Consider the following 21,384-nt stretch of genomic DNA (forward strand, 5'->3'; position numbering starts at 1 on the left):
AAGTCATATCTTAGCAGAAAAATGTTGTGTTTACTTTACACAAGAGCAGTCATTTCCCCCTGTTGCCATGGGAACATTATGCAGTGACGTAATTACACGATGTAAACATCATCAAAAAGCTGTAAAACAGGAAACTTTTTTAAATATATTTTATTTATTCATTTTCCCAGAAGTTGTAGCATATTCATTTTGTAAAGCTACAGAAATTGTTTGACTCATCAGTTTTTTTAAATTTGAGCCATGTGTTTATTAAAGTCTGAAATAAAACAGAAAAATTCCAGCACTTTCTGTGATGTAGTATGTTTGCTTATCATAGGAAGTAATAAGAAATGACTCTTTACATTAAGGTAATAGCTTAGTGAGAACAGGGTGTTGGGGAATCACTTTATCTATCTTTTTCAACAAACCGCAGTTTTTGCAAGTTCACGCAATTTCGTTGCATATTCCATCGTATTTATTAAGAAAACTTGCCGCATAATCAAGGATTTTTGCCCGCAACAATCACAAAAAAACTCAGCATTTTTCTGGAAGGACTGACCTTTGGATCACATCACCAAACAGCTTTTGTTGGGTCAACCCCACCCCCACCTCCACTTTTATAATGGCTTCTACGCCCCTGCGTCCAATGGGTACACAAGCTTATAAATCATACATAAGTGATAAGTGACAGTCATACATAATCTGTGCAAAGTATATTCCTTTATAAAATGCCTTATAATAAACACGAACAAAACCGGACACTGAAGTGAAGACAGGCAGGAACTTAAATTCACAGTGAAGATGGTTACAAAATGACAGGCAGCTGTGATGGAGGTGATCCATGTCCATGGAAACAGATTGATGGTGGGAAACTCAGACGAGGAACACACGAGGCAAATCAAAACAAACAGACAGTCCAAAGAAGCCTAGTGGTGACATTAATATTATTGAGATTACAATGAAATACTTGTTTAATTTCTTTTTCTTCTTCTCTATCTTCTGCAATTAATTAAGTCTGACTCTCAACATTTCATGTTAAAAATAGCCATTTTCTAACCCATACATGCTTAAACAATCGCCTGATGGGCTGAATGAGCCCTTCTCTGATCACTGAGATCGCCTCTATAATCCTGTACAGTAAAATAAATAAGAGGGATTCAGGCTCGAATCTGAGACTGGCCGTGACGTCATGCGCGTTCACGCTTGCCTGGCTATGTGCCTATGTCTTGCAGGTAGTGTATTCACCGCCATTCTCCATATCAGAGAAGACAACTCGAGCGACACAACTTTAGTCAACTTTCCACAAAAGTAGAAAATGGATTCAAAGAAGCTGTTTAGCCTACACCTGGTCACTTCATGCGTTTTCTGTGATCGGATAGCTATTAGATCGTGAAAAGACCAGGTTGCCCTCCGAAACGCATTCGAGGCGGATTTGAATCCGATCGCTCAAATCACTTGAGGACGTGGTCTGGGCCGTATTCCAGACAAAACTGGACAAGTGTAAATGCATCTGGTTGTTGAAAGCAGGCTATAGGTTATGTCATGTTATTTTAGTCATATATGATGACGCGCATCACCTCAGATGAGCAGCTGAGTGTCTATTCATTAAGCCAGCGTGCCGCAATCTATCGCAAATCAAAGTGAAAGTAAGTCGCAGACGACACTACCATCTTCATTAAAAGTAAAGAAATAAAATGATCTTACCAGGCAACCAGGGCTGTTGCCGCTCTCTCTTATTGCTGTCTTTGCTGATTTTGAAATTAGCCAATGATTAATAAAATGCAGCTCATAGACTATCTGTTGCTTTCGGTGACGTGCACTTCATGAATTCTGTAGCCTATATAGCGTGGGAATTGAAGATCAGATTATATCCGTTTTGCAAAAACACATTTATGTGACCAGGTGTAATGGAATCGTTTTGATAAATCAGATATCCGATCTGAGAAAACGCATTGTGGCCAGGTGTAAACAGCCCCAAAGAGACCGGCTTGTAGTTCATTCCAAACCCCAACGCAAACTCCACGTGAGACAAAGAAAATACAACTTCTGTCAGTCCAGTGCCAGTCGTCGGAATAAGACGAGAGTCAACATCGGGAAGGCTTTTAACAAATGGAGAGATCTCCGGTCTGCTCTAGGGCTCAAACGGGTCCTATACAAAGTAATAACTTATATTGTTCATGAACGTGTTTCCATAATTATACAATCATGCGTGGATACAGTAAGCACATAAAACAGTTCAATATGGAGATAGATGGAAACAAAAACCGACGTTTTCTACTACCCCTGTTTTCCCCTCACACATACATAAGTGTGTACTCGAATGCCTTTCCTTTCATATATTTTAAATGACCTGCAGATTTATAACTGTATAACCTCATTATGACTGTAACAAAAGATATGTGCCGCACAGTGTGCGGCTGATGCTCCTTTGGTTATGAGCAGCTCGCGTGCAAACGTGCGTGTATGTGTGTGTGAGCGCGCACGCAGTTTCGCTTGTCGCCAGAGGGGACGTAGTTCTGAAAAAACTCAGATACTTGCGTTTTGCGTTTTGAAAAATGGTCAGTGCACCCGACACATGGTTGTGGGTGTGTATTGGGCATAACGTGCAAAAAAAAAAAATCTAAGTCTCATCTCCCATTACATTTAAAAGCCACGCTCTCGTGTCATGGTGGATTCGCTACTTACATGGCAGAACTTGCAAGCAGAAAGACTGAACACTTCTGCAGAGAGGAAACGGATCTGCTCATGCACGAGGTTAAAGCGCACAAGCAAACCATCTACAGGACAAGCCGGATTACACCATATCTACCATATGTACACAATAATAATATTTTACATTGTAATCCTTTTATTTTCAATATTTGGCATGTTTGTGTGCTGCTGCGTGACCCTCTGTGTGTAATAAGCAGAGTGCAAGCGCATTGTGCACCTGGCTTTAGGCGTACAAGAATAATGCGTTCTTTAAATTACAAAATAATAGTCTATTTCAGTTGCCTCAATAGCAATGTGCCAACGTGGCGCAGGAAATGATAATGAAAATGATAACAAAGTGTCGGGCTGAAACTGGCGAAAAAAAAAAAAACTTGTGTCACACCTGCCACTGCATTGCGCCAGGTGTATGAGAGGGCCTAGAATGTACACCACAATCAGCTTATGCTGAAATTGGCATGATGGCCCACCCACAGATGCTAATGTAAGCTAAGCCCAGATCTCTTTGTATCACATTCGCCAGCTTTCATTTTATTTTTTTGATTGTATTATTAAAAACATGATGTTTTTACTGCTTTGTAAGCATTTGCATTTCAATGGGGAAATGCAAATTTAGTTTTTATTAATATCAGTATCCAGGCCTAGTGATGCCTCTCAAGGGAATTTGAATAAATACAGGGAGTGGTAAAAATATATCTAGGGAGAAGAACGGAGCAGAACAGATGGCTGTGAGAAAGAGGAGCAGGAGGATGGGCAAGCAACATCTCACCCCTCACTCGCTCTGTTGACAGCTCGCATCCTCCATCTTCTCCCTAGTGTAATTTTACTTGTGTACAATCCAGCCCTAGGCGGCACTCTGTAATAAGCACAGCACAGAAGCACAGGTAAATAAATATGTGTGATGAAGCACCATACACCACTAGGATGACAAGTACCTCCACTACTGGCTCCAAACAGCATTTCACTATCTACTGTATATCTGCCATGGCGTGCAGTTCATATGAGGATGTTCATTTTGGGATCTAACAACAAAATGACAGAGTGGAAAAAGACTCAAAATGTCCAAGCAGCTATATTTTTTACAATAACATAAGGTTGCTGGTGAGGTGTTTAACCAAGGTCTTAAATAAAAAAATCTTTTTCCCCCAAACAATGCAAAAAGGCTTCAGCAAATTTTGTTGGCAATCCTCAGAGTATATGAGAGGAATAATAATATATAATACAATAATATATATCTTAGAAAACTAAAGAGTCTGAACAACACAACAGACCTTCATATTCAAGGACGCTTCTGCTCGCCAGGGTACCTGGGGTTTGGTGGAGGCTGGGGGCAGTGTTGGGGGATGCTCGTCGATTGCCGTGGTTACCAAAATGGGGGAGAGACGGGAGGGATCTTCAGTGAGTGGTGCATTGTCGTAATTGGGAGAGGAGGTGTAAAGACCATCCTCAAATGCATTCATGTCCTTCAACAAGGAGTCTAATTCTGGTTCAGGGTCATAGAGATCCCCTAAGAGAAAAAGAGAGAGAAACTATGGTTGGTTTTTAATCAAATTAGCATTTAATACGGTGGCCGAGAGAGCTCACCGCGCTGCAACCTGATGAAGACGAATGCAAATACAAAAAAACGTTTGCAACTATAAAAACGCGTGTAAATACAAAAAGACATCCGCAAATTAAGAAAAACATCTTCATCAGTTCCACAACACACGTGTGCTCCAAGTACTCACAACACAACCAAATACAGAAACGCGCTGCAAACGTTCACAACACCACCAAATACAGAAACGCGCTGCAAATAACACGGTCCACAACGGAAATGTTTCCGGGGAACCAAATAAGTGACGGACCCGACTGGAACCACAGGACGTGCTTACGCCGCCTTCACACTGGCAGTTGAAATCAGCTCCGATGCGGCTGCGAAACGACCGGAAGTCATTCATTTCCTATGGAGATTCGCAGACCGCATGCGAATGGGTCCGAAACGGGTCCGACCGAGTGCGGTGCGAAGAAAATCGTGTCCGTTGGTCATCCGGATGCGTTCAAAAATTTGAACTCTTGCGAAAAGCTACGGACGGTTCCTATCCGACAATTCCAGCGGAAGTTGAGCGTTGCTATGGTACTGATAAACAAACCTGAATTATTAACTTTTAATAAAATAAATATTGATTTTATAACGATAATTTGTGATGTCATTTTTTATTTTCATGACTTTCTAACGTTTATAAGGGCAGTTAATACAATTAAATTGAAGGTAGACATTGAACTATTGACCACTATATCACATTTTTTAGCCGACCTGACATGTCAACGTCCTGAGCAACTTTCCTCACGCAGCATAACCCTAATCAGAGAGATCATACAGAACTGACACAATCAAACTTTAATCTCTCCGCCATTTTTGTTCTACCCGCGTCCGACGCTTTTCACTGTGTAGTACGACGTCCGTTGGGAACGTATTGCGTATTACGGAGCTGATTTCAACTGCCAGTGTGAAGGCAGCGTTACAGCAAAAAACCTTTATTGACAAGAAGTCAAAGCCTATATTTTTTTTTTTTATAAATAAACTATACTATTAAAATAATATTGTATATATAAATAATATTATACTGTTATATTTTTTTGTAGTTCGTCTATACTCCTTGCTTACTCAAAATTCTACTTTGTTTTATTTAATTTCTTTTGACTTTTCCCCGCAAAACACAGAGATTCAAATTATTATGACATACAACTTGTGTACATTATAAAACATGTGTTAACAATATGTTCAATGTCATCACAATACAAATGAGAAAAGAACAATGATCTGAAAACTAAACTAAATAAATAAAAATAAAAAAGATCTAGAAGAAGCTTTGCTTGAAGAGCTTTGCCGTCTGCCCTTTGAAGGGAGTAGGGCATAGGGAAGCTCACGAGCAATAAACAAGTCCCAGTTGGGTCCATCAATTATTTGGTTCCCCGGAAACATTTCCGTTGTGGACCGTGTTATTTGCAGCGCGTTTCTGTATTTGGTGGTGTTGTGAGTACTTGGAGCACACGTGTGTTGTGGAACTGATGAAGATGTTTTTCTTAATTTGCAGATGTTTTTTTGTATTTGCACGCGTTTTTATAGTTGCACACGTTTTTTTGTATTTGCATTCGTCTTCATCAGGTTGCAGTGTTCCTTATTACAAACATTCCTTATTATTATTATCATTGCTGAAAACAGTTTTTTGTTGTTTTTTTTTGCTTTTAAAAAAAGCGTAGAAGCAAAAGCGTTTTGCTTTTGCGCGTAGAATGCTTTTATTCAGCAAGGATGCATTAAATTGATCAAAAGGGACAATGAAGACATTTATAATGTTACACAATATTTCTATTTCAAATAAATGCTGGGTTCTCTTACGAGAGGTTCTCTCGTATTGCGTAAGCTAGCTTACGCTATGGGAAAGATTCATCTTTGCTGAGAAGTTGAAGCCAAAAAATTATTCCATAATTTTGTAATCATTGTCAACGCAGTCTCTTCTGAGGCAGACCATGAGCGGGCTAGCTAGCGGCTCATTGGTTCGCTCAGAGAGAATGCACGATCCTATGGGAGAGCGGCGCTGAGTCCGCGGCCAATGAGCGGACGGCGCTCGCTCACTGCGTCACAGCCCGCCAAAAGGGGCGTGGCTACAGTGTATAAAGGTAGCTCTCCCAGGCTCGTTCGTCGATTCTTCATCATTCAGCGAGCTACACGCATCCGCTGTCCTGGGAAGAAGCCGCAGTCGTCGAGAGGGCACCTTCTAGCGAGCTCCGGAGTCTGAGGAAGCCGGCCGTCTGCCACCTTCAGCCGCCCAGCAAGCTAGCGCCATCCGACGCGTATCCTTTATTCCTTCACAAAAGAGCCGAGCGTCTTTTTCAAGATGCCTCGAATTTCCTGCGGCTCATGCCGCTCTTCACTCGAGGAAGGAGACCGCAACCCCATCTGCGTTCTCTGTCTCGGAGTGGATCACGCAGAGCTCGCCCTCGCCAACGGAGGATGTGACCACTGCGAGGACCTGCCTCTGTCCTCCCTGCGGGCTCGACTGCAGGCGGTCAAAACCGCTCCCGCGCCGCCTCTCACTTCGCCGCGGAAGAAGAAACGCCGCTCCCAGAGGCCGCTGGAGCCCCCTGCGGATCCATGCGGGCCGCCGCCCACCGACCGCTCTCCCTCTCCGCCCCAGCCGGACATACAGTTGCCACCGAGTGGCCGCTCTGTCGCCTCCGACGACACCGCGGATGAAAAGGACTCCTGTTCGCTGCACGCTTCTGACAGCGAGGATTGGTCGTCGATCGGAGCAAGCTCAGCAGCCCCAGCGTAGACAGGGCGGCCGCCCTCGCTCTCGCTCTGACAGCCGCCGCAGACAGCCTCCTCCCCGGGGCCTCGACCCAAGATCGCGCTGAAGCCCGATCAACAGAAGTCTGCCTAGCACAGCTGAGAAAAAGGCGGCTCTCTCCCGCTGCGGCCGGACCGCCGTCAAAGCTTCGCCCACTGTTAGTCCCCGTCTCACCGCCGACTACAGTAGAGTTCACCGCCACAATCAAGCCGGTTCCCCTGCCCGCTTGCGAGCGACTAAAAGCCGTTTTCACGGCTACCCAGAGAGTTCACAAAAAGAGCATAAAAGCCTCAAGTGTAAAAAATGTGCCCACAAGCATGTGTTCACGTATACACACAAGCACCATATGCCCCGGGTCTCACACAGAGCCCATTCTCACGGAGCTAGCACTATCCGCTCCAGTAGCAGAGAACATAAACACGCCCATGAGCCCGTGCGCGTGTCCCCCCTCTGCCCGCTCTGTCACACGGCCCATAAACTCCTCTCTGAGTGTGAGTCCCGTTGCCAACCGCATTATAAGCGCGCCCACACCCAGTGTCCAGCCCGCTATGTGCAGCAATCAGGGCGAAATCGCCATTCAACCGCTAGCCGCATGCTGCGAAGCGTGGGAAGCCATCCCCAGCATCTCCCCGTGGGTTTTAAGCATAATAAAGAATGGCTATTGATTACAGTTTCGTCGCCGCCCACCACGCTCGCGCGTGCGGCTCGAATCCAATGTGAGCACGGCTGCTATGAACACGCTTCGCTTAGAAATAGCCAAGCTACTGCAGAAGGGCGCTATAGAGAGAGTCCCGCCATCTATGACCGAGTCGGGGTTTTACGGCCGTTATTTTCTGGTTCCCAAGAAAGACGGTGGCCTCAGGCCGATCTTAGATCTCAGGGCTTTGAACAAAGCGCTCATGAAGAGACCGTTCAAAATGCTCACAGTCAAGAAACTCCTCGCGCACGTCCGCCAGGGGGACTGGTTCATCTTTCTAGACCTGAAAGACGCCTATTTTCAGATCCAGATAAACCCTCATCACAGGCCATTCCTACGTTTCGCCTTCGAGGGTCAAGTTTACCAATATGCCGTTCTCCCTTTCGGCCTATCCTTAGCAGCCCGTACGTTCACGAAGTGCATGGATACAGCGCTCGCTCCCCTGCGAAGTCAGGGGCTGCGCATTCTGAATTATCTGGACGACTGGCTGATTCTAGCAGATTCCCACCCGAGGGCTCACCGGCCGCCGGCCAGTGGTCGAGCCACGAGAGTTCCCTACACATAAACTGTCTGGAAATGATCGCGGTCGAGAACGCGCTGCTGTTTTTCCTCCCGCGCATACATGGTCACCACGTCCTGATTCGCTCAGAAAATATGGCTGAGGTATCATACATCAACCGTCAATGGTCCCTGCACACTCAAACAGTCCAAACGCTGTGGTGCCTATTCGGCAGAGCGTAGATAGATCTTTTCGCGTCAGAAGAGAACGCTCACTGCCCAATATTCTTCTCAAAGAGCGAGGATGCGTTAGTCCAGGATTGGCCCCGCCACCCGCTCTATGCTTTTCCCCCGATTTCTCTGCTACCGCAGGTCATTCAGAGAATCAGGGACTCACGCCACTCGGTGCTCCTCATAGCCCCGCGCTGGGAGAATCAGATTTGGTTCCCGGAGCTTACGCGGCTGTCACAGACAGCCCCGTGGCCCATTCCAATCAGAGCAGATCTCCTCACTCAAGCCCGCGGCTCGATCTGGCATCCCCATCCACAGCGCTGGGCGCTTCATGCATGGGTGACCAACGACTACGTGTCGAATTGCCAGAAGGGGTTCTGAACACGATCAAACATGCCAGAGCGGATTCTACCAGAAAGCTCTATGCTGCAAAATGGTCTGTGTTCTCCAAATGGTGCACCGACAAAAACTTGGACCCACGGACGTGCGAGGTTTCGTCTTTGCTCGTGTTCCTTCAGGAGATCCTGGATAAGGGCAGGTCCCCATCCACTCTTAAGGTTTACGTGGCAGCCGTTGCGGCGTTCGTTGAACCCCAGCGTGCCCAGTCTTTGGGCAAAGACGAGCTAATCATCCACTTCCTCAGGGGAGCCAGAAGGATGAACCCCCCTCGCCCCCCTACGGTGCCGGTCTGGGATCTTTCTATAGTTCTAGAAGCTCTGAAAGCCCCACCGTTTGAACCACTCGAGTCCGTGGAGCTAAATACCTCTTGCTAAAAACCGTTCTTCTGACGGCACTCGCCTCAGTAAAACGTGTGGGGGACATTCGCGCGCTGTCTTCGAGCGCCGTGTGCCTTGAGTTTGGACCGAATGACTCCATAGTCATTCTGAAACCTAGACACGGTTATGTTCCGAAAGCGATTGGTACCCCTTTCAGGGCGCAAGTGATCTCTCTATCGGCGCTGCCTGCATCCGATAGCCGCACCAAGGGATTAGCCGCCTCGAAACAGACTCTATCCAGGTGGATAGTAGACGCGATTGCATCTGCTTATGCCGCTAAAGACCTGCCTTGCCCTCTGGGCATCAGGGCTCATTCCACCAGAGGCATGGCCTCATCGTGGGCATGGTCCTGCGGATTTTCCATTCACGACATTTGTGTGGCTGCGGGATGGGCCTCCCCCTCCACTTTTGTCAGATTTTATAACTTGGAAGTTCCAGCCTTACAGGCTAAAATTCTGGCGGTCTACTACTATACAGCTCTCCTATAGAAAGCCGCACTATCGGGAGTTCCATCACAACCGGCTCACCCCTTGTGTTCTCCTATGTGCTTATGCATTATACGTTCACGGCCCGCTACGCCGGCCGCCTTAGGGCGTTTTGCACTAGATGATAACGGCCGCTATGCTGGCCGCCTTATTATCTTCATCCACTTAAAGATTCCCCCGGTGTTTTTCCCCCCCTGGGATGCTTAGTGGTTACTTAGCGCGCACGGCGTTGACCAGGTGTTCCCGTAGCGTAAGCTAGCTTACGCAATATGAGAGAACCTCTCGTAAGAGAACGAATCGGTTACCTAATGTAACCTCGGTTCTCTCTAGATGAGGGAACGAGTATTGCGTTCCCGGCCGTGCTTGCGCCACCAGCGTTCCGCTTCATGCTGACAGAATCGACGAACGAGCCTGGGAGAGCTACCTTTATACACTGTAGCCACGCCCCTTTTGGCGGGCTGTGACGCAGTGAGCGAGCGCCGTCCGCTCATTGGCCGCGGACTCAGCGCCGCTCTCCCATAGGTTCGTGCATTCTCTCTGAGCGAACCAATAAGCCGTTAGCTAGCCCGCTCATGGTCTGCCTCAGAAGAGACTGCGTTGACAATGATTACAAAATTATGGAATAATTTTTTGGCTTCAACTTCTCAGCAAAGATGAATCTTTCCCGTAACCTTAAACTCTCGTCTCAGGCCCACAAGGAAGAAAAGAAATAGTCGAATAAAGTCGTTATTTTTGTTTGTTTTTTCGCACAAAAAGTATTCTCGTCGCTTGATAAACATATAGTTTAGCCACTGTAGTCACATGGAATATTTAAACATTCTCTTCAATGACTTTCTGGGCCGTCAAGTTTCAATCCCTCAGGCATCCTATATAGCAGTGAGCCACCTCTCAAATTTAATCAAAAATATCTTCATTTGTGTTCCGAAGATGAACAAAGGTCTAATGGGGTTGGTACAGCATGGGGGTGAGTAATTAATTACTTAATTTTCATTTTTGGGTGCACTAACCCTTTAATGGGATATTTTTTTTCCAAACCTGTATGAATTTCTTTCTGCAGAACACAAAAAAGTGGAGGTGGGCAGCTGTTGACCTCAACTGGGGATATCGTCAGATGGTGGAAGGAATACTTCGAGAATCTCCTCAATCCCACCGACACATCTTCCATTGAGGAAGCAGAGGCCGAGGGCTCGGAGGTGGACCATCACCTAAGGTAGTTAAGAAAAAGCTTCTCGGTGGCAAGGCACCGGGGGTGGATGAGATCCGCCCTGAGTACGTTAAGTCTCTGGATGTTGTGGGGCTATCTTGGCTGACACGCCTCTGCAGCATCGCATGGTGGTCGGGACAGTACATCTGGACTGGCAGACTGGGGTGGTGGTCCCTCTTTTCAAGAAGGGGGGCCGGAGAGTGTTTTTTCAACTACAGGGGGATAACACTCCTCAGCCTCCCGAAGAATGTCTATGCCAGTGTACTGGAGAGGAGAATTCTGCTGACAGTGGAACCTTGGATTCAGGAGGAACAGTGTAGTTTTCGTCCCGGTCGTAGAACAATGGACCAGCTGGACTCTCCTGGACTCTCACATGTGTTTTGTGGATTCGGAGAAGACATTTGACTGTGTCCCTCATGGCATCCTGTGGAGGGTGCTCTGGGAGTATGGGGCCCTCTGCTAAGGGCTGTCCGGTCCATGTGCAACCTAAGAAGGAGCTTGGTTTGCGTTGCCGGCAGTAAGTCAGACTTGTTCCCGGTGCATGTTGGACTCTGGAAGGGCTGTCCTTTGTTACCGGTTCTGTTCATATTTTTTATGGACAGAATATCTATTTTCAGCCAGGGGCCGGAGAGTGTCGGGTTTTGGGACCACACAATTTTGTCTCTGCTTTTTGCAGATGATGTTGTCGTGTTGGCCTCATCAGACCAGGACCTTCAACGTGCTCTGGGACGGTTTTCAGCCGAGTGTGAAGTGGCTGGGATGAGAATAAGCACCTATAGTCCGAGGCCATGGTTCTCAGTTGGAAAAGGGTGGCTTGTCTGCTTCAGGTAGGTGGAGAGTTCTGGCCTCAAGTGGAAGAGTTCAAGTATCTTGGGGTCTTGTTCACAAGTGAGGAAAGGAGATTAACAGACAGATCGGTGCAGCTTCTGCAGAAACACGATCAATGTACCGGTCTGTTGTAGTGAAGAAGGAGCTGAGCTGTAAAGCGAAACTCTCGATTTACAGGTCGATCTACGCTCCTTCTCTCAACCAATGGTCATGAGCTGTGGGTCATGACCGAAAGGAAAAGATCCCGGATACAGGCGTACGAAATGAGCTTTCTCAGCAGGGTGGCTGGGCGCTCCCTTAGAGATAGGGTGAGGACCTCAGTCACTCGGGAGGAGCTCAGAGTAGAGCTGCTGCTCTTCCGCATTGAGAGGAGCCAGCTGAGGTAGCTTGAGCATCTGTTCTGGATGCCTCCTGGATGCCTTCACAAGGAGATATTACGGGGAGAGATTATGTCTCCCGGCTGGCCTGGGAACGCCTAAGTATTCCCCCGGAAGAGCTGGAGGAAGTATCTAGGGAGAGAGAAGTCTGGGCGTCTCTGGGCTTAGACTGCTGCCCCTGCGACACAGCCCCGGATAAGTGGAAGATGATGGAGTCAATAAAACAACTCAAAGTTTTTCAAAAGATCCCTGGGGTCAGTTTGTGAGCGTGACAGAAGTTTGATGCTGTCGTGTGAGAACAAGCAACAGCCGGCATTTCCTCCTCCCGAGTGCCTCATCTTCTTAATCTCCTCACGTAAATGATTCGATTTCGATGTCACGTTTACCCATGCAGGATGGCTTACCCTCCGCCGGTTGACCAATGCTGTCAAAATTATTCTTTTTTTTGTTTGTTTGTTGATCGAAAGGACAAAATAGAGAAAACCTTGGAAGCCGGGTTAGTTAAAGCGCTGCCATTACTGTTTACATTGCATGGAATGGTGCGTTGTGATTGGTTTAGCGGATATGTCGCATTTTGCAGAAAAGGGAGACTGGCTTTTGTCGCGGTTTGGAAAGAAAGGGAGAAAACATTTCATAATAACACGGCGGATATCGCATTTTACGTAAAATTCAACATTGTTTCGTATCTGGTCGGTATTGAAAAGTCAAATTTTTGCAGTAACTCATTTTTTTTTTAAATGGCGTTTATCGCGTTTTGGAACCAAACTCTTCAATTGTATTGAATTTTTAGCGTGATAGCAATGGGCGTGGTTTAAGAGGACAGCGACAGAAGGACAACTGGAAGACGGAGACTTCCGAAGATTTTAGGTAAGTGAATTTTGCTGTTTGTATGAATAAAATACGTTTATCACAATGCTAATTTACTTAGTTTTGCAGCATTTGCTAATGTTTTAATGAAGTTAACTAGATCAACTGTGGTATCTCTATTGAGTAACGTTAACGTAACGGCTTGAGTAAATGGCTAAAGTTAGCTCAGCTTAGCTAAAATGAACAAGTATGAGCAAGTACAGCATGACAGTGCTTTTATACTAATCTCACCACACTTTAATACAACACTGTCTTTTCTCCCTGCAGTATCTCCAGAGACCCTCTCAGGGTTCAGTCCAGTCCGATGAGCCGGAAGCTGAAGTTGTTTAACTGTTACTATTACTATTTTCCATTGAGTCTGATATTGGTTTTGCCTGTCCTGTTTCTTCTATATTTGAGTCTGATACTGTTTCTTCTATATTTGAGTCTGATACTGTTTCTTCTATATTTGAGTCTGATAACGTTTTTGCTATTTGCTATTAAATTCATATTGTCACTTCAACCCTAATCAGTTGATTGGAATATACTGTACTTGGGTTCAATTCAACTCGACTTCAGTGGACTACATTACACATATTATAGACATGATTCATGGGTCTTTTTTAAATTATCTTTATAGATATTTTTGTCTTAATTTTAAAATCTGAAAGTTATTGTTTTAGGTTCATCATATATTATATAAATTGTGTAACGGTCACCAGGTGGAGTGACCTTGAGAGTCACCAGAGGGCACTCCACACCAGATGTTCATGTTTCACTCACAACTACATTTCCCAGAACTCACCTGTACCTCATTCACTGATTGCATTCACCTGTGTCTCATCCTGTTAGTCTGTCTATATATACCTTGTGTTCACATTCACTCACCGCAAAGTCTTGTTGTACTGTGTGTCTGCATTTTCATTTTTCTCGTGTTTGTCTTCTGTTTTTGACTTTGGATTGTTCTAGGATTTTGATTATTGCTGCCTGCCCTGACCTCTGCCTGTTTCTTGGATTCCCACTGTGTGTTCTCCATTGCCCTGTCTGCTGATTCTCGACCCTGCCTGTATGACTATTCTTAATAAGGCTGCATTTGGATCTACATCTCCCAGTCTCGGAGCAGTTCATAACACATTGTTATATGAAAAAAAAAAAACATTAAGAAAGGTTTTAATAAGTGAATGAAACGTTTTTCATTATGTTAGAATGTTTGAAGAAGTTCTTATAACCAAGCAAGAATGTTAATACAACGTTTATATAACGGGAGAACTGAACGTTCTAATAACGTTTCAATGATGTTCTTATAACCAAGAAATAACGTTAATACAATGTCTAAAAAACTGGACGTTTTGAACGTTCTAATAACGTTTTCAAAAACTTTCTTATAACCAAGAAATAACGTTAATACAATGTTTATATAACGGGAGAATTGAACGTTCTAATAACATTTTCAAACACATTCTTATAACCAAGAAATAAAGTTAATACAACGTCTAAAAAACTGGACGTTTTGAACGTTCCTAGAAGATTCAGAAATAACTGAAATAATAATTTTTATAACTTAATGGGAACATTATGAAAACGTTCTTAGAACCTAAAATTTGCTGGGATATTAGTATTATAACTTGTAAGGTAAAATAAAAGTTTCTGTCTTAATTTTTTGTAGTTAGTTTTAAATAATAATAATAATAATTATTATTATTCAAATAAAAAGAAAAATGAATACAAATGTGAACACTGTCACAACTAAAAAAAGAGTCCTCTCCCTTTTTTTCTCTCTGTTCAATCGGATCACTAAAAGAAGTCTTGGTTCTTGTAAAGATTGAAGCCAATTGTGAAATCGAATGCAACTAATGCCACTGAGAATGGTTTCTTTGTTCTTTTGCCTGGATGTTACAACAAGAAATATACAACATCAGAACCATGAACATGCGAGTACGTTGTTAAATTATTATATACATTTACAATTAAAATCTCTTTTTTTTTTTTTTTTTTATGTCAAAGAGGATTGGCTGATTAAAAAAAAAAAAAACGTTTGGAAATCCCTGCCAAGGAGAAAAGAAAATCATACAAGTCTGAAGCATATGTGACTGAGCAGATGTCAACAGAATTGTCCTTTTTGGTAACAATTAATTCTGATAGTCCACTTTAGACATTCTACTAAATATAAGTAACTTTGCAACTACATGTCAACAAACTCTCATTAGAGTATTAGTAGACTATTTGCTTAATATCTGCTAGCACTTTATTCTGATGTTCCCCCGACAGACTATAAGTAACTTGGCAACTGCAAGTAGACAGCAGGGCTGTAGTACTCGAGTCCGGTCTTGGACTCGAGTCCGGACTCGAGACCGTTTTTCTATGGTCTCGGACTTGTCTCGGAAAAATTCACCTCAAGAACAGCTGGGCATTAACAAAAGTTATTTTTCACGGATTAGCTATTGCTTTAACACTCAAAACTGTGTCAATTTCGGTCTTCGTGAGTATAATGGTCTAAACATAGTCTGTTTTGTCTTTAATAACCATAAAACTCATGCCAGGCAGTATAATGAAGAGAGAATCCATGCACTAGCTCTTAAAGTGACAGTAACCATATGTGTCGGTCATTAATTTTTTAGTCAAAACAACAAAAGAGAGCTTTAAGTTAAAGGAATCAGGATTAATGTGTTTAATTTATTCAGAACTAAAATACTATCCAGTGTTATTTTCCATTTGATTACTTTATTCAGTTTCTGTCTATGAATACTAGTGTTAGACCTATTCAAAAACGTTTCTCTTTATTTGTCTTTATTTGTATCTTTATTGTATTTATTTGTGTAAATTTTTTCAATTTAAGTGAACAATTTAAATCAAGCCTTGTGTTGTGTAAATTTTTAACAACATTACCCCATTGTAAAAAATGCAATGAGCACAAACATTTAGGCAAGATCAATTTAATAATTTTGTTTGGCAAAAACGAAATTCAGGCCCTGAAGACTTTTTTTATCCCCTGTCCTGGACTCGGTCTTGACTCAGACTCGAACCTTTTTGGACTCGGTCTTGACTTGGACTCGAACCTCTTTGGACTCGGTCTTGTCTTGGACTCGACAAAGGTGGTCTTGACTACAGCCCTAGTAGACAGTATATGAAACTGAACCCTACCTAACCTGACTAACCTGAACTAACCTGAACCCTACCTAACCATACCTACCTAACAGTCTACTAACAGTCTATTAATACTCTAATGAGAGTTAGTTGACAAGTAGTTGCAAAGTTACTTATAGTTAGTAGAATTATCGAAACAAAGACTATCGAAATAAAGTGGAACCTCATTTTTCTGTGAACAATGCCTTTAACCTTTCTGTGTAGAATATAAAATCTTTTCTGGCTTACCATACTTAGTTAGCCAGATAACATTTTACATTCTTTCAGAATGTTCAGAAAATCTTTATTACCTTTAGCGCGACCTTTGTCTCTTTTGCTTCCCTGCTTTCTGTGCTCAGCCAGATGCCCATGACCACGTCTCCTGGCTTTACGATTGAACTCTCCCTCTGGTGAATGATTTCCTCGCCGCATATGAGCAGGACCCCTGACTTCATCGTGAACCTCCACCCTCATACTGTCTCCAGGCTCCATCTCCAGCCTTACAGGACTCAGGCCATCTAGACTTGTCCCATCATACTCCAGTCGGTCCACAGGCCTTCGAGAGAGCAGCCCAGCATTATTACTCTCTTTGCATGACCAGTGTCTTCTTTGCTGGCTGTCACCCAGAGGACCCATGTCAGGGTCTGGCTTGGAGTCAGCGGTGGAGGTGGAAGACCTGGTCAGACTCTGTTTGGCATTTTCAGATGGGATCTCAGAGCTGTGCGAGGTGTGGGACAGTGTGATAAGGAACAGGGCAAAGAGATGACACAAGCCTGAAGCTGCCATCTTCAAACACAGCGCCACCTGCTGGTTAGGGGAAAATCAGGTCAGCTCAAAACAGACAGAGGGATACAGTATATTTGCACTTTAAATACATTTGAGCATACAGATCTTATTTATTACATATGTAGCAGGTAGGGTGGTTGAGATGGGAAGTGTAGTGTGAAGCCCCGCCCACTGGCTCTGATTATGAGCAGGTGGCACAAGTGAGGCGTCCCTTTAAATGTGTTGTGAGAAATGGATAGGAGAACATTAGTGTGGTGTGAACTGAAGAGTAAGCTTCTTGGAGCATCAGCTGTGCAAACGGGAGAACCTCGGCCTGGCGTCTGGGCGTGCGTATGGGAATTGTGTGTATCATTCACTGGTCACGAGTCTACTGAGAGTTCGATCGCATAACAGCGAGAATTAATTCCTATACGGGGGTGCAGCAATAAGCAACGCTGGCGGGAGTGTGCACAGCCACTAGCAAACCACACTGGTAAGACATCATTGGTGCGGTGCAGACCGTACCAATTTGTCTAGGGGGTCAGGAAAACGAGGATTGTCTTCGTCTGTCCAACCAGCCACTGTTTTTCCTGAGTTAATTTGGTTTGATTGCATTCCTGTAAATGTATGTGCGTGCTTTGAAAAAAAAAAAAAAACATCTGCCACCATTGTCACATGAAGACGGCTGTCCTGTTAAGTTGACTGTCTTCTTGTATCTGTTTGTCTGCAATATTGATATCATAATAGGCCTCTGGGCATTGTGCAATATTTCATGTGGGGACAGCGTTCAGTCTGCAGTGTTCACTAGTGTGAAGTGTATTGCAGTGTTGGAGTGTGTGTGTGTGTGTGTGTGCAGTATCTATTTATTCACTTTATATTTATGTATTACGATACTTTTATTCACTGTAAATATTTATTGTAAATTGTCTGTTGCTGCCTACAGGAATATATTGCTGTTGTCGATTGCCAATTAACATATTATTGCTTTTTGTGTTTGATAAAGTCTATATTTGAATACATCAGTCCCAGTTCTGTTCCTTTATTGGACACAACCGGCCGAATGATATAAAAGGGGAGTGTGGTTTTGGATTCTTTTTATGTAACCAAATTTCATGCTTTAGAGCGCCCCCTGAAGGTCACACATATAAGGGATCATTCATTCCTATATCATTAACTATAAGGGGAGGTTACACCACATGACGTTTAGAACTAACTGACTTGTCATAAAGTCATCAAACTTTTTGATAATGTAAGAGACTAATGGACCCTTTTCAAATGCTGCCATGACACGTATTAATCTTTCAATATTTTTTACATTTTCATTTTTAAAAAGTTGAATATACATTTATGACTCTTTTTTTCTGTGCTTTATTAGCTTTGCATAAAATCACAGAAAACTGGTAAAAAAAAAAAAAATTTCTTGCACACTAAATTTAGTCCTAAATTTCAAATGCGTTTTTCCGTATTCGTCATTCGGTGGAATTGTCAAAACACCTCTCAAAATGCTTGCTATGGATGCAAAAAAACGCAGAAAATCTTACCAGATCTGAATTTTTTTATGACTGATGAAAGTTTCTGAGGCAGTGTGCAAATGTGATTGACAAAACGCGAGGTCGTATTTATTTTTTACCGTGAGGAAAAATTTCAGACGAAAATTTCGTACTCAGTATGCAGGGACCTTAACGCTGCTAAAATGAATGTATCTAATATAACATTTGAGGGAGAGACAGCAAATTTGACATCTTTCTCTCTTCTGAAAAATGTTATCAATCTCTCTTCTATCTTTTAGAAAGTCATAGAAATGTTATTGTAGAGTTTGCAATTGGGGAAAATGAGTATGCAAAGAAATATTTATATTTGTTGTAGTTTGTTTTCGCTCCAAAAAAGCATAATTATAATTTAAAAACATGCTCATCATGGAAAATGTGTTATTAAAGTCACTATATGTATAAATTACATATTTAACGTATTTATGAATAAATTAATAGATTAATCATGTTGTTAACACACTTACAGACTACTCATAATATCCCATTAGATTGAAAGACCACTCATAACATCTAACTGCACATCTCAATGTTTGTGTACAAGAATCCAGCCCTGACAAAATTTTTGGATGTTATGGCCAATATCCCCATAATAATAATGCTTATTATAATTTATCTTAGTTAGCTAAGCTTAAATTCATCGAAACTGGAAAAAAGACTCATTTTCTAAAGAAAAAACTTTCGACTAACGCATTGGGGCTAGAAGTTTAAATCAGGACATCTCAAACCAGAGCATCATAGTACACCCACAAACATACTTACATATTTAAATAATAGCTTTTTAAATAATAGCCTTGCTTTGCTTTGCTTTGACATGAAATAAACAAGAGCTCAAAGGCAACCTAAATGTGTTGAGAAAACTTGTCAGACTAAATATCATGTTTGGATTCCCACTAGGTCAAGAATAAGAGGATCCAAAGGAAGAATCTTTCCTCAGGTGGCATATCAAAGTCAAACTTATGAGGAGGTTCTTACCATGCATCTTACCATGCAAATCAGTGACATGGGTCTTACTTTGATCATCTGAGGTCTCCTCGCATCCTCAGATTTTCCCTTTAGTAAATCTGGCCCCTTCACTCTGTGTTTTGTCCCTGATAGCTGTTTGTGTTGCCTCAGACATCAGGCATCTATCCCTGCATTTGGTGCAATACTGGAACCAGAGGTACTGATTACAAACATGCCAACTTTACATCTAAGATGTCTTTATATTTCTGATTATTTGTCATATTTTTAATAATAGAGAAAGGAATCCATCATTATTATTATGATGGATTCAAGTCATGTTGGAATGTCACCAATAATTACTTGTGGGAAACTCAGGAAGTAAAGTTTATATAGGGGAGAGCGGGGCACAACCTAACACATTTTTGTTTTGGCTCAATTAATCAATTAATTTAAACCTAAAAAAAAAACAATTAGGTTAGATTAATATTTTTTTACACAAGCAACATATACATCTCTGCTACAAATGAACACTTTTTTCTAGGACCTACCATTTTCGTACAGTTGCACTGAAAGTGACAGAAGTGCAAATGTTACAACTTACCCCATATGCAGGGTTAATTGTAACAGACAGAGGGGTTAGTTAACACTTTTGTGTAACACTCATAATTCAGAAGAATTTTATTTGTATAGTTTGATATTGTTTGCGCATCTGTATAGACAGATATCCATACATCCATCCCTCATCCAGTCATCCTTTTGTGGATCAATATCATGGATAGAGACATAGAAAGGGCTGCACAGTTTTGCAATAAATAATAATAAATAAAATTATAAAATATTGTAATTGCAATAAATTAGATTTGTGTATGGCAGCTGCATGTACAATTATTATTATTAGTAATAATAACAGTAATAATAATACAAATGAGCTTAAAATAAACATCTAAAGGGTTTATCGCATTCAAAACAGGCCATATTTTTTATAAATAAACAAGTTATCATTCATAGTACACTACATTTTAAACATTTTAAATTCCAACGTTGTTTGTGAAAGTCCAACAAATTTAAATGTCTACTCAAACCTGAAAAGTTGTGTGGCTCCCTGTTTTCATTTGATTATCCTTGTACACTTGGCGGCTTAGTTGTAACACTGTGCTACAACTAACCCCGCTGTGTATTACATTTTAACCCTAGCTAACAGTCGCTAGGAATTGCTAACATGTTTCAAAACGGTGCTATGTTTGAGCCAACAAGACAGTGATTCAGGCAATATAAAGTTAGATTTGGAAACATATACACCCAACTCAGAAACCGAAAAAAAAATCTATGATAAAAAAATTTACTTTCATGGTGCCAAAACACTCTTTGTCCAGTATCTTCAAGAAATATAATCAAAACTTTCCGCAAATTCGCAGGAGACCAACTTCTGGCAGCGAGAGAAAAAGAGCGGAAACACAACCTGCTTGATCCTTACAAACTATGTAAAAGGTCCATGTTACATTTAACCTCGCGTTAGGTTGTGCCCCGCGCTCCCCTACATTTTTTTGTATTATTGATGAGGAATAGCAATGAGGCTTAGAAAATACCATTCATTCAACCGGTTATGTGGTGTCAGGCTTGTGTGATCAAACCAATTTTTTTCTAGTAATAACAAACTTCCTGCCTTTATTAGCAAGTGAAAAGAGAGCAAGAAATATGAAATTGCCCAACAAGATTCCACTGGTAAGACTATTTAGCTCAATTCAATTTCACATTCAATGTAAAAATTGAGAAGAAATTTATTAGAAATGTGCCCAAGCCCTTATTTGAAAGGCACGGTTAATGACTCCAACGCATTGTATATATATATATATATATATAGGGAGCGCGGGGCACAACCTAACACGGTTAAATGTAACACGGATCGTTTACATAGTTCGTCATAGTTTACATATAAAATTTTGATTATATTTCGTGAAGATACTTGACAAAGAGTGTTTTGACACCATTAAATTAAATTTTTTCATCATAGATTTTTTTCGGTTTCTGAGTTGGGTGTATACG

At 42.4% G+C, this 21,384-nt stretch overlaps 1 protein-coding gene and 1 long non-coding RNA gene across 4 annotated transcripts in view; one reads left to right on the forward strand and one right to left on the reverse strand.

The window, feature by feature from the left end:
- The window catches only part of LOC148970123 (uncharacterized), a 100,298-nt gene that overhangs the window by 51,062 nt on the left and 27,852 nt on the right, over positions 1-21,384 (forward strand). The gene's annotated exons all lie outside the window — the stretch shown is intronic.
- draxina (dorsal inhibitory axon guidance protein a) overlaps positions 1-21,384 on the reverse strand; it is a 113,346-nt gene that overhangs the window by 48,585 nt on the left and 43,377 nt on the right. The window contains exons 2-3 of one of the 3 annotated variants that reach the window (XM_089125326.1): positions 16,396-16,891; positions 3,960-4,195 (exon numbers count right to left, since the gene is read on the reverse strand). In XM_089125326.1, the coding sequence (XP_088981452.1) occupies positions 3,960-4,195; positions 16,396-16,870 (711 nt within the window). In that variant the 5' untranslated portion in view covers positions 16,871-16,891. The remainder of the gene's footprint in view (positions 1-3,959; positions 4,196-16,395; positions 16,892-21,384) is intronic. The other 2 variants (XM_089125327.1, XM_089125325.1) reach the window with 2 other exon arrangements.

This window comes from Pimephales promelas, chromosome 21, assembly GCF_988280905.1.
Source record: "Pimephales promelas chromosome 21, fPimPro1.hap1.1, whole genome shotgun sequence".
NCBI classification, from domain to species: domain Eukaryota; kingdom Metazoa; phylum Chordata; class Actinopteri; order Cypriniformes; family Leuciscidae; genus Pimephales; species Pimephales promelas.